This window comes from Danaus plexippus, chromosome 25 (assembly GCF_018135715.1).
Source record: "Danaus plexippus chromosome 25, MEX_DaPlex, whole genome shotgun sequence".
Taxonomy (NCBI): domain Eukaryota; kingdom Metazoa; phylum Arthropoda; class Insecta; order Lepidoptera; family Nymphalidae; genus Danaus; species Danaus plexippus.
The window spans coordinates 1,054,438-1,066,851 of NC_083553.1; the positions used below are offsets into that span (position 1 = coordinate 1,054,438).

Genomic DNA, 12,414 nt, shown 5'->3' on the forward strand with positions numbered 1-12,414 from the left:
GTTTATTAATTATAAAATATTTCTTTACAGGAAACACATGTATGTAGTACCGTTGAAGCGTTGCCTATCTCGCTTCCAATACTCTGGCTGTGCTCGTGTCTGTCCTCCCGAATATGATCCGGTCTGTGGGACCGACGATAAGACTTACTCAAATAATTGCTTCCTCGAAATGGAAAACTGTAGATCAAGGTAACACACATAGTTTTTGAAGTAAAAAACTTTATAATTTGCCAATAAAATTTTTATTAATTTTATATATGTATTGATTTTATTTTTTATTTCAGACGTCTTGTTCAGTTTAAACATCTGGGAACTTGCACTGAACCCATCGCAGAGGAACCTAAAAATTATCTCTACCGATAAATAACAACGCTAGTTTATATTTAGTTAAAGTTATATCAGCTTTTTAAAACATATCGATGCATTTAAGACGTGTGTCCACTTTAAATTAGTGCCAACGTTAAACATAAGCTAAATTTATTAGAGACCAATTACTCGTCTTCCATTTTGGATTCATTTTAAGTACAAAAAATATATGGCGCCTGTCAACATTATGCGGCAGTGCATTGATTGAGATCGAAAGTAGTTTAATATATTATTATGTTAGTTGTGTTTAATATTTTCTCGTAAATAGACGACAATAAACTTTTGTCATGACGTATTTAACTATGACAACCTTGCATTGATCGCCTGATGACAGAAACATAATTTTATTTTTAGCATTATATATAAATAAGATTATTTCTAAGTTATGACTGTTTATTTATTTGTCTATTTATTCTTAATAGATAATTTATGTGTAAATAAAAATAATGATTTACATTTCGCCGTTTTGTTATAAAAACATAAATGGTGTACGTATAGCTCAAAAGGAAATTGCATTTAAATTTATTTTATTTATTAGTAGATTTATTCGATAATAAAATAATGCTACTTATTTATTATTCTATTCATAAAATATTTTTACTCGAATACTTTAATGGTCTAAATGTTAATGTAAGGATGTACCTAAACTATTGTATTGGAATTAATTCTTATCTATTTATACATAAGTATCCAGTGATTTTTAGTATTTTCTTAATCACAGACTTGGTGTCATTAAAATATTACTCAATGTATACGCTAAATGAACGAACGATTAATAAAAGAAATCAATAATTTTGCTGTTTTTATTTATTTTCATAAAGTTTTAATAATAAAACTATTCGTTAGAATAAAGTGTGATCTAAGATTTTCTAGCGTACATATTTAAATTAAACTAATATTGTTACATTAATTTTTTTATTATTAAGTTTTTACTCTTTATTATATACATGTTTTTTTATTATTTTATTTCTACATTTTCCCGACGTCTGATAGAATAGTGCTCTTAATCAGTCTCGAGAATTGGTGTGGTTTATATATTGAATTGATGGAAACCTCCTTGAAGAAGTTTACTGTCAGTAACTCAGATTATTCCCTTAAACCTGGGTCGCAAGTCCCAGGAACTGTTGCAGCTCCTCTCCCAGCAACGCGATGGACTCGGCACCCGCACAGTGAATCCATGGAATGCTGAAAGGTTTTGCCTCTGTCTTTCATACCCATATATTACAATGTAATTTTTGATACAAAAATACATTTACAGGATAAATAAAACTATGATTGTCGTATATACTTAGCGATTTTATGTATTATTTTACATTTTTAAGTGAAGTTTTGATTGCATTACACTTTACAGGATAATAAAACATTTGCCTTTCTTAATCCTTAGGCGTTAATTCTATTAACACTAAAATTTAATTTACTATAGAATAATTTGTTAGCTTTGCTCAATAAACTTGCCATTAAGAAGCCTGAGAATACTCTGGGTTAGACTGGATACACTATACAGGAAACCTTCATAAACCGATAGGTACTTTATTGTAAAATCATACCACCACCCTAACCAGTTAACTACCGTTGGTGTTATAGAGGTCTCAAGACATTTTTCTGATGTTTGAGTTGAAGTATGTAAAGCAAACAGCTCTTTCTATCAACGTTCTTTCCAGCAAAAAGCCCTTTCTATCAACGAGCAACAACGAACACCGTAAGAATCAATTGTACAGATTCTGTCAGTTACTGACAGAATAAACAACATCTTGCAGAAGGTTTCCCTCAAAGCTATACGGATACATCAACCAAGTTAAGTGAGTGAGCCAATTCATCTCACCAATTAAGAGTTTAAATGAAAAGAAAAAAATAATTATTAAAAAAATTAAATCGTCATTTTATTCTTTCAAGTGCTAAAAATGTCTATTTACTTCATACTTTCGGTAAGTCGTACTATTTCTTGTTGAGCATATTGACTATCACGCTGACATCTGAAATGATATGAATTTCTTTATTGCATTTACTTCAGTAAAAACTAATCAAAAAAATTGACAAATGACAAATTTGTAACAAAAAGGACATTTCGTATAACTAACAGTTAGTGATTTCAAAAAATGTTATCGCAAGATTCAAGTACTTGTGACTATTTAAATTTATGTACGTAAGGAACTACAAACAAGTTTTTTTGTCTTTTCGTCAGTCTTCCTATTATATTTTTGTAATCACTTGTTTTAAAACAGATTAAAAGATTTTGATGGGATTCAAAATAAACCATCATAAAGTCGAAGACACACATATATATATATATATATATATGTATATATTTTTAAAAATTACACTAGAAATATATACTTTTGAAAATTACACAAGTAACGATTTTTACACTTATTCTAACAAAGCTTTAAAATTGTTGTACTAGACAGGATTTTGTTATTTTCAGATGTAAATAGGTCGCCTCAGTGAAGCTGTTAACTATAATATGGGATTTAATTTATTAAAAGAACAGATTTTATACAATTTTTATTCAAACCTTTCCACCAGTTCTATTGGAAATCCACAGGGCTCGAAGTAAATGGACATCTCTTCCACTAATTTATGGAAATTCTCGACGAATTTAGAAAATGTTGCCAGGTCCAGGGCATTGTTGATTTTGAGTATCATTACTACAAGTTACAAATGATTCTTACGTTATATTTAAAGTCCTCATCAATATATAATATTTTGTATATAATATCGGCAAAAATCTTTGTAGAGAAAAATATCTATTTTGATATATTTAGGAGTATTAATTCTTTAAAGACCCAAGATTTTAATGAGTTTTGTTAAATGAACATATTTAAGCAACACTTTTTAAAGTCCGACTAGACATCAAATGTTTAAATAAAAGAGACTAAGCCAGGAAGAGCTAAGTTAGTTTCAAGTTAATATTGCAAAAAATATATGTGATACTCACCAACTATGAATATATATGAAAACAGCCATAACCATGCCATAAATTGTTTTTTTCAAAGTCACAAGAAATATTAAAACACTTATGTGTAATATCAATTCAGTCACTTCATTATAAAAATATTAAAACTATTAAAAGATTTTACAAATTCAAAACAAAAGACGTGTGTTTCTTTTATATTGTAGGCGATGAAGTTTGTTTGATTTGTTGTTACAGATATAATTCCACTCCGTATTTATAATTTGATCCAATATTTGACTTTGTTATTGTGTAGACGTCAAAACTATTTCGTTTAAAAATTTTACATCCAAAAAGGTCGAAAAAAATGAGGATATTTTACTTTTTGAGCAAAATGGATGGATTTTATCTATAGTTAAGAATTATTACAGTATTCTTTATAGTAAGTCCATAGCTATTTTTAGTATAACAAAGAGGCATTGATTGTAAAGGAAAAAAAAATTAAATGAACAGTGTATTTTTGGTAGCCACATAAATTACAGTTTTATTTTTATTAAAGCTAGTCCATATCAATCGGTATTGCATTTTCAACACTATCAGCACTTTCAAAACGTTCATTTTCATTTAATATTCCATTGATCCAGGCACGGCTAAGGGAGACCTGTCATAATATATACAAATTAAGAAAATGTAATTTAAGAGAAAATCATTTTGTTTCCTTTAATTAAACTTGCCAATACCTTGGCATAGACGCCGGGTTTGTGTTTGTTAGCGCATTCCTCAGTACCAGAAAACAAAGCTATCCCAAACAACGTGCCTGCCCTATTGATACCGCTGAAATGTACCGCGGGATCGCCTGTGTCACCCTGAAATTGGTTATTTCAAAATAATCTCCTCTTAATGATTCAAAGATCAGATAACAAATAACTTTCAAATTCTATTTATTCCATTTATTTTTATTTTTTTTAGCATCGCCGTACTTTCATAGAGCTGTTATATTGAAAAATACAGCATGATAGATATCTGTGTACATTAACTAGTCCTATACCAAAGTTATATGTTAGATAGAATACTGGTAGTAGAATATTATTACCGCACACAAAGCTACTCCTTTGACAACACTTTCCAAGCACATGTGATCGTGCTGTATGTGATAGTCATTGCCATATACAACACGACAATCCGACCGAGGAACTTGTTTAACTATCATGCGACGAAGTTCTTGATTCACTCCTTCTCTTATTTGACCTGTCACCTACATAACGTTATATTGTTGTAAAGTCCTTTCAACTTTGGTAATTATTATTAATATTAGGTAAAGATATTACCACAGAGCCATATCCAGTGACAACAACCTCTCCAAACATTGATGGAATTTCAGCATCAGTCGTTGCAAGTGATACCGTTTGGATCCTGCTACTCACCTCTATTTTGATGTTTATCTATAAATCAACGTTTTATCAAATCGATCTAAATATTTTAAAGCAACGAGTCACAAAGTTAATTTGAAGCTGTTAAGAACTCATAAGAACTCAACAATTCTTGCTACAAAAATTCCTTTAAAATACCTTAATTAAAGCCAAGTTATGTTCGGGATAATATTGATCCATCTTGTACTCTGGATGACGTTGGATATCAATAACTGATACCATTTTACCGCCGAAGTCTCTAAACACCGACCCCATGCGAACTGTTACTTCTTCTATAGTAACACTAGGAACGTAATCACACTTTATAAACATACATCATAAAATAAACATTTTGGCATTTTAAAAATTTGATTTTCCATAGTTCGTGTTGAAAAAATCTAAAAATTTATTATTATTATGACTTTTACAAAAGTCTTAGTATTTTTTAATCCATATGGTTTACTTTAATAAGAAATTGTAAATACACAACAGATCTTGTCTAGGCAAATCAGAGGCATTCAACTTAGACGAAAGGTCTATTGAATACCGGTAATCATGTCAAGACATATAATCAACACTTAAGAGATACATTTTATAAAATCTGAATTTTAATGTCACTAATATGGCTTCTTTCATCTTAAATAATAATAATGTTAGGTTTAATGAACCGATTACCAGGTTAAATTATTTGGATTACGAATTACTAATTGGCAGTGATAAAGTTTTGGGGAAAGATTAAGTTATAAGGAAATATATAAAGTTGTTAATATATTTGGCACAGTAAGTGTTTCTCACTGTACCAAACTGAGTAATTTACAAACACTTAGTAAACGCACGAAACAACTTAATAGTCATAGGTTTTTAATAATGATATATGTGGACACATTTTATTTATATACGTACTAGTCAAAACATTGAGCAGCTGTGAGTATCCATTGAAGACCAACTATAGCGCCGCCGCACCAATGCTTCCCGTGCAATCTTAAAAGACAGATACCCAAAATAAAGATATGTCTTATTACTATACTAAAGGGTTTTTTAATAAGGACGGGTTGATTTTGGAACGAACGAAGCTGTGTGTGTTCAACAAAAATATTATTTTATTTAAAACTTCCATATGTACTAGAAAGTATGGAAGATGACATCATTCAAATGACTTATAAGAAATAAAATAGCTGCTTAGAAGTTTTAGAACAATAATATACATACATAATTTTATGAAAATTTTATTTTTTATTTATATTCTTACAAAATATGTTAACGAATGAAATAATCATTATAATTTTTACGTACCGTATGGACACAGTGTAAGGATAATCTTCTAAGCAGACAAGTCCTGACTCTGTTGTTAATCTTTTCCTTCTTATGTGAGTAAAGTCTTCTTCTTGCTTTGGTGGAAATTCACATTCTAGTTGTGACTTAGCTGTGGTCGCTAAAAACGTCAGATAAATATGACGATTAGCCAAAAAAACTACGGAGTATTATTTAAAAAGAAAAAAGAAGAAAAGACCTACCACTTAAAATATAACTACTATTAAAATGTAAGTAAATAAAAAACGAAGAGAAAATTAAAATATTTCGAGTAACCATCTCTTATCCATTTTAAATTTTCAAATGAACTGAAACTTCCGCTTAATTATTAATTATCGCTAGTTTTGAGAACTGTATGAAAACAATAATTGTTAGCCGCAAATAAACAAACACGAGGTACAATGGCGCAACTGTTAAACAAAGCGAAAATTTTGTAACTTTGTTTACAGTTGTATAATAAGTAACAATAACTGCTTAGGTAAATAAGATTTTATAATACTCTGACCTCTGGCGTATTAAACATCCATTTAGTGGAATTCTAATAATGACAATGACTGGCTGAAAGAGTTAAACATCTTTCAATGAAAATTTATGTAGTTCTAGAAATAAACAAAAAAGTATCAATTAAGTTTTTTTCTTCTAGAAATCAGATCGATTGTTCAATTCAACTACGATCATTACAATTGTTTGCAAGCGATGTCTTTTATTTTCATAAATGAATTGAAAAGAATTTTTCCTTTTTTTATGTCCCTTCTTTATTTAACACCTGTTTCCAAAATTTTTTGTTAATATGAACTAGGTCGCTTTAAAAGTGTAATTAAACTGTCATAAAGATAGGCAGAAAAATATATCAGTTAAAAATGATTATGTAACATATTTTCTTATAAGTTTTAGTAAAATTTTTATAATGACTTCATTAAGTATCAAAATAATTGCTCTAGTCATTTTTATAAATATCGAGGTGTTAAAAACAGAAGACTATGAAGATATACAAGAAGAGAGTAATATAAGCACGTCAGTAGACTCAGAGAGTAATGAAGTGTTTAATTCTAGTAGCAGAGAAAAACCACGGAGATTAATAATGTATGGAGATTCTAATAATACATATGATGTTGGTTCGTATAATCTTTTTTGAAAAAATATTAATTTTCTTCAACACCTTAAATTAGCAAAAAAGTTGCAATATGAACATATTTATTAAAGACTCTTCGAAACAAACAAACCTAGATTTATCTGCTGCTACGTAAAAATATACACATTTATACAATCAACAAAATATTTACAATAATTATGTGACTGATAAAAATCATCAATAAAGTCAATCAATAATAAACGTTTATAGTCTCCTACTAAAATTTGATTACAGTAAAAACATACTTATAAGCACAAGAATAGGAATTAGGACTCCATTAATTACAAATATGTTTCAATAATCTTATCTGAGCTTTTTGGAAACTTAGCATTAGGAATTTGAGTCACTTATACTTACTAAAAAGAATCAGCATTTCTTTTGTTGTTTGAAAATTGGTTGACTTTGCAATTTAAAACTTTCAGGCAACGATTTTTCGAACGTAACGTTAAAAAACGACACCGGTCATCATTTATCCTCAAGCTGCAACAAGGCGTTAGCAAGCTATCCGTTCTCTGTCTCTATTCAAAGGAAAGGATCGCACTATACTTCAGGTGCTTTAATTGGCAAGAAATGGATTGTGACCGTTGCTAGTGAATTTTACAAGTAAGATATCTTAATGTTATTATTTTTATTCTGACTTACATAAAGATTTATTTATTGCTAATTCAAAACTTGTTAACGTAATTTAAATAATACTTCTATGTTTTCACAGTATTCGAGAAACGATTAAGTTATTTAGAGCAAGGCTGGGAACAGTGAATTGCAAAAAAGGGGGTTTATTAGTGCCAATAAAAGAAATTGAAATTCATCCGTCATATGTATACAGAAAACCAAATTTTGATATATCGATGCTGAAGATTGGTCACTTTTTTGATTTTTCTGATCTCATAAAACCAATTGCCTTAACTGATGTTACGGAAAAAATTGTCAGTGCTAGTTTCTTAACTACTTATTGGCCTAGATTGATTGTAAGTTAATTAAAATATTTGTACCTTTAAATGTGGAAATTAAGCTATGATTATTTGTTATTGAGCTCTATTAAACGAATTCAGTTTTAATGATTTTTGTTCAGGTCAACGGTAGAGTGCTTGACCAAACCGCAAAGGAAAGAATGAAACAAAATAGCATGAGAGTTTCAACACAGAAAATGATACTTTGGGAAAAATGCTTTGATTTAATGAAAACACAAAACCAGACCTTAGACGAATCTAGTCTATGTTTAATACCAATTAAGTCCCACCATAGTCCGTGCATGGTAACATTTCTCTTAGTTCTTTTTACTCACGACCATTTATTAATCAAAATTTTATCTTATCATATAATAAAATCATTAAAATTTACAGCCTGATGCAGGAGCTCCGATTACAGCTGAAGATGGGCTTTGGGGGATCACATCTGGATGGACCCTGGATGAATGTCTCACAAAAAATAGTCCCACACTTGTAACTAGAATCTCTTCGTCAGCCATAAGAACCTGGTTAGACAAATTACTGGACTCTGAGAAAAAGTAAACTTATGCCATATGTACCCCATGTTTCCGTGCTTGGGATTTTTTTTTACTTTTTTAAACCGTGTCTCATATTATTTCTATTTATCAATTATCAAAATTATTCCAGGTTGCGTAGACAGAATGATTAATAGTCGCGGGATTTCTTCATTTAAATCTTTTATCACAATTTTAAATGTTAAGCTAATAGAAGCGGAGTAAAATGCAAATAAAAGGCTTACCCAGTGTCAGTATAAACAATTAAATTACTTTAATGTCAATATTAATATCGTCATACATTATTTCGACGTTATTTTTATCATAGAATATTTTCTCCCCAGCTACTTATTTGTAAATATGATATACTCTTAGTATTATAATTTGTAAATTTAATAATTTACCTTTACCTTACTCATAGGATTTTTTTTTAATATGATTATTTGTTAATGTTTGTTTTTTATATTAAGCTTTAGTTTAAATACGGTTAACTTTAAGTTACAAAATAAATAAATATGATAATTTTTATATATATTTTATACAAAATTTTACTCGTGTTAATTTCATGAACTGAATAAAACCACTTCCAAACACTTCCATCATGAACCAAAAAGACCCACACGTTCGTTGGTTACCTTAAACATTTAAGGACGGACGAGAAAAACAAAATCTTCACAAAATTGCATTTATTCATTTTGTATTTCAATTGACCCTATAATTTCTTAGAACATTCTTGGTTCAGCTAATAGAACTAAAACAAAATTTTCAGTTAGAATTTTTCCACTTAGATTTGGTTAAAATTAAATAAAGGCGTTTATATACGTTTATTACGTAGAAAATCCTTCAGCAAAGATAAAGTTAATTATAAACGAAGCCTATACATCCCGACCGCCATTTGATGATTGACATCCGAATGCAAGTGATGTGTGACATATAATTGAATAAGAATAAAAAAATAGCTTTTATTTTTTAATATTTTAAGTGGTTATCATAAAAGTGCAACAAAATGATTTCATTAGAGAAGGACTTCAAGAGAGGACACACTTACAGACAGTGGATTTTTGCATTAATAGGTATACAATTTTAATTGTATAAGACAGAAATTAAAATTTTTAGCTTACTCTTTGGTAATTCAAATACTGTCTCCAAGTCTCCAACCAGAAAGAGTAAAATAAGGCCATAAAATTTATATATATCTATGTAAATTCAAATTGATTTATTTAAAATTCTCTTTGCCTGATTGTATTATATCTGCTCACAGCTAATGGCATAATTTTCACATATGGAATGGAATGCGGATGGATATCCCCAACAACTAAGATCCTGCAGTCAGAACAATCACCTGTAGGCGAGGTTGTATCTGTCAATGTCATATCTTGGATAGCAAGTTCCATGAGCCTGTCCGCTATTTTAGGAGTATCTTTTTATATATTTATTTTAGATAATTACGGAAGAAAACTTGGCCTCATACTTATTGCTATTCCACAAGTAGTAAGTATATCACATGCTTTTGTTATTTATAGATCAGATTTCGTATGTATAAGCACATACTTCTGTCATCGATTAAATACTCACCATAAAATGAATTAATTCTCAAATTTTATTTCTTTTAGATCTCTTGGATCATAAGATTGTGTTATTCAACAACCATTACTTTGATCATATCAAGAGTTTTAGCAGGATTGGCAGCTGGTGGATGTTTCATTGTAGTTCCGACGTACGTTAAAGAAATAAGTCAAGATGACATTAGAGGAATTCTAGGAACATTTGTAGCATTATTACAAATGTCAGGTGTACTGTTCATGTACATAATTGGCGCGTTTTTGAATTATTACACAGTTATAATAATAACATTGGCCTTCACAATTGTTGTAACGTTTTTGGTACTCAAAGCTCCCGAATCTCCAGCTTTTCTCGTTAAACAAAAGAAATATGATGTAAGTTAACAGAGTATGCTAAGAAATCCTTGCTTATTATTTTGTACTAAATATAATTCGATCGCAAAATGTTTTTTTGCGCAATATTGACGTATTTCCAAAAAAAAACTTTAATAATTTATAGCACTATGGTTGGTTTAAGGCTAGACTTCATGTTCCATATTTTTTATAGGAAGCTACGGAAACTGTTGCTTACCTTAGAGGGTTGGATATGGATGACAAAATTGTAAAGCATTTGGTAGATTCTATGAAAAATGAAGATGACTTATGTAAATCAATGCCAAATGTTTCTTTCGCTAGCATATGTATGTATAACGTATACGTATATTCAAGAAAATTTATAACATACATATAAATATTTGTGTGATATTTTTCAGTACGCAAAACGTCATGGCGTCGAGGCTTATTTCTTATTATAACAATCTTTTCCTTCCACGCGATGAATGGAGCTTACGTCATATCAACTTATGCATCACAAGTCCTTCTTTCTACAGGAGTAAAGTTTAAAATCAGTCCTGAAATACAAACTTTTAGTTTTCCAATCTTCATGGTCATTGGTATATTGGCGCTCGCTTCTTGTGTAGAAAAATGTGGAAGAAAAGTATGTTAACTTTAAAAGTAATGACATAATTCTAATCTTAGTAGAATTTCATAAAATCTGATTTTTTTTACAGTTTTTACTGTTTGCGTCGTTTTTAATAGCCGCCTTGTCTATGGCTGTTATATCAATACTTATAATATTACAAGGACTGGGTTGGAGGATACCTGCATGGCTGCCAGTTTTAGCCATCATTAGTACAGTAACTATCTATGGTGCGGGCATATCTGCTTTACCGTATATTATAATGACAGAGATGTTTAGTTTTCAGGTAAGCTATAGTTTTTTATGTTTTCCCATAATAAACCATTCGGTAACAAAAATAATACGAAATTAAGGTTGTTATAACAACGTTTATAGAGGTTGTATAAGTTTATAAAATATCGTAAACTTTAAGTAATGCGAATTATAGTATTTATGACGCAACGCATTTAAAGTAGACTTATTCTTACGATACCGGTTCCTTGTAAATAACGTAAGCATTCTATCGTATTGTGTTAAAAAATATTTATAAACAAAAGGATCAATAAAAATTAATAAAGTAATTTAAAATTATTTTCAATAATAAATAGTAATAAATGTTTTTCCAGATCCGAGCCAAAGTAATGGGCATAGTGATTACTTTAGTGTGGGCCTTGACGGCATTTGTGGTCACCACATATACGCCGTTAACTAATTACATAGGACCATACGCGCCATTCTTATTTTACACTTTCGTCAACTTCTTGGGAGCTGTTTTTACTTTTGTTTACATCCCGGAAACGAGAGCAAAGAACGAAGAAGAAATTGAAGCAATTTTAGAAAATAGAAATAATATTTTGAATAGTCAAACTTGAACAATATAAAACAATTAATAAATATTTTATTTTAAGGTAAATTGAAATGAAAATGTATAGTCCAAGTTTTTTATAAAATAATAACTTATATTAAACAAGGGCTCGTGAAAAATAATACCAAAGAGGTCTAATTTGAATTTTAATAGGTATCGGTTTAGTTGACTGTTTGGTATTAAATAAAAGTACTGTTGTAGGTAATAACACATCCATCATAGTATAAGACAATAAAAGTGATATCTAAATGTAATGGAAATAGTTGAGGGGTCAGTAAAATGGAATAATATTTGTTATTTTTTTGTATCTCTTTTCCTTATAGTTTTAGGAAGAGGATTTCTTTTATTTTATAAATATCTTAAGATTGCAAATGAGTTGTTTAGTTCATTGTGATCTCTACGCTATAGTGATATAAGTTTTTTTAGAAACAAGCAACATTTCATATCGACATTAATAAT

At 29.5% G+C, this 12,414-nt stretch overlaps 5 protein-coding genes across 7 annotated transcripts in view; 3 read left to right on the forward strand and 2 right to left on the reverse strand.

Moving 5' to 3' along the window:
- LOC116775433 (agrin) overlaps positions 1 to 1,159 on the forward strand; it is a 33,439-nt gene extending 32,280 nt beyond the window's left edge. The window contains exons 11-12 of the mRNA XM_061524697.1: positions 31 to 189; positions 285 to 1,159. Of these exons, the coding sequence (XP_061380681.1) occupies positions 31 to 189; positions 285 to 363 (238 nt within the window). The 3' untranslated portion in view covers positions 364 to 1,159. The remainder of the gene's footprint in view (positions 1 to 30; positions 190 to 284) is intronic.
- A 39-nt stretch (positions 1,160 to 1,198) lies between these two features.
- On the reverse strand, positions 1,199 to 3,588 carry LOC116775248 (uncharacterized). 2 transcript variants are annotated; one of them, XM_061524699.1, is made up of 4 exons: positions 3,302 to 3,588; positions 2,879 to 3,011; positions 2,287 to 2,339; positions 1,199 to 1,551 (listed from the first exon to the last, which is right to left on the reverse strand). In XM_061524699.1, the coding sequence occupies exons 1-4, from the start codon at positions 3,339 to 3,341 to the stop codon at positions 1,448 to 1,450; spliced, it is 330 nt and encodes a 109-aa protein (XP_061380683.1). In that variant the 5' UTR covers positions 3,342 to 3,588; the 3' UTR covers positions 1,199 to 1,447. The 2 variants fall into 2 exon arrangements, with proteins under 2 accessions (XP_061380683.1, XP_061380684.1); XM_061524700.1 differs by having other exon boundaries at positions 1,201 to 1,551; positions 2,280 to 2,339.
- Positions 3,589 to 3,757: 169 nt separating this feature from the next.
- On the reverse strand, positions 3,758 to 6,291 carry LOC116775432 (hypodermin-A-like). Of its 2 annotated transcripts, none has more exons than XM_061524698.1 (8): positions 6,180 to 6,291; positions 5,959 to 6,097; positions 5,569 to 5,646; positions 4,825 to 4,969; positions 4,588 to 4,698; positions 4,350 to 4,511; positions 3,997 to 4,122; positions 3,758 to 3,917 (listed from the first exon to the last, which is right to left on the reverse strand). In XM_061524698.1, exons 1-8 carry the CDS (start codon positions 6,253 to 6,255, stop codon positions 3,816 to 3,818), a joined length of 939 nt encoding a protein of 312 aa, XP_061380682.1. In that variant the 5' UTR covers positions 6,256 to 6,291; the 3' UTR covers positions 3,758 to 3,815. The 2 variants fall into 2 exon arrangements, with proteins under 2 accessions (XP_061380682.1, XP_032524224.2); XM_032668333.2 differs by having other exon boundaries at positions 4,585 to 4,698.
- A 1,223-nt stretch (positions 6,292 to 7,514) lies between these two features.
- LOC116775231 (hypodermin-A-like) lies at positions 7,515 to 9,006 on the forward strand (the record flags this gene model as incomplete). The annotated part of the gene is made up of 4 exons (XM_061524675.1): positions 7,515 to 7,711; positions 7,821 to 8,076; positions 8,181 to 8,363; positions 8,452 to 9,006. Coding segments are annotated over 4 exons (804 nt in total), but the record flags the coding sequence as incomplete, so codon positions are not given.
- Positions 9,007 to 9,504: 498 nt separating this feature from the next.
- Positions 9,505 to 12,003, forward strand: LOC116775163 (facilitated trehalose transporter Tret1-2 homolog). Its single transcript, XM_032667997.2, has 7 exons — positions 9,505 to 9,664; positions 9,853 to 10,082; positions 10,205 to 10,528; positions 10,701 to 10,833; positions 10,906 to 11,129; positions 11,203 to 11,397; positions 11,717 to 12,003. Exons 1-7 carry the CDS (start codon positions 9,598 to 9,600, stop codon positions 11,960 to 11,962), a joined length of 1,419 nt encoding a protein of 472 aa, XP_032523888.2. The 5' UTR covers positions 9,505 to 9,597; the 3' UTR covers positions 11,963 to 12,003.
- The last annotated feature ends 411 nt before the right edge of the window (positions 12,004 to 12,414 follow it).

Excerpts from the sequence above, each read along its gene's own strand:
- LOC116775248 (XM_061524699.1), bottom strand. The coding sequence starts at position 3,341 with ATGGCATGGTTATGGCTGTTTTCATATATATTCATAGTTG. Across the intron at positions 3,012-3,301 it reads TTCATATATATTCATAGTTG|TAATGATACTCAAAATCAAC; the intron begins GTGAGTATCACA and ends TGTAACTTGTAG. Across the intron at positions 2,340-2,878 it reads CCAATAGAACTGGTGGAAAG|ATGTCAGCGTGATAGTCAAT; the intron begins GTTTGAATAAAA and ends ATATCATTTCAG.
- LOC116775432 (XM_032668333.2), bottom strand. The coding sequence starts at position 6,255 with ATGGTTACTCGAAATATTTTAATTTTCTCTTCGTTTTTTATTTACTTA. Across the intron at positions 4,970-5,568 it reads GCTGCTCAATGTTTTGACTA|TGTTACTATAGAAGAAGTAA; the intron begins GTACGTATATAA and ends TTACGTTCCTAG. Across the intron at positions 4,123-4,349 it reads AAGGAGTAGCTTTGTGTGCG|GGTGACACAGGCGATCCCGC; the intron begins GTAATAATATTC and ends AACCAATTTCAG.
- LOC116775163 (XM_032667997.2), top strand. The coding sequence starts at position 9,598 with ATGATTTCATTAGAGAAGGACTTCAAGAGAGGACACACTTACAGACAG. Across the intron at positions 10,529-10,700 it reads TTAAACAAAAGAAATATGAT|GAAGCTACGGAAACTGTTGC; the intron begins GTAAGTTAACAG and ends TATTTTTTATAG. Across the intron at positions 11,398-11,716 it reads CAGAGATGTTTAGTTTTCAG|ATCCGAGCCAAAGTAATGGG; the intron begins GTAAGCTATAGT and ends ATGTTTTTCCAG.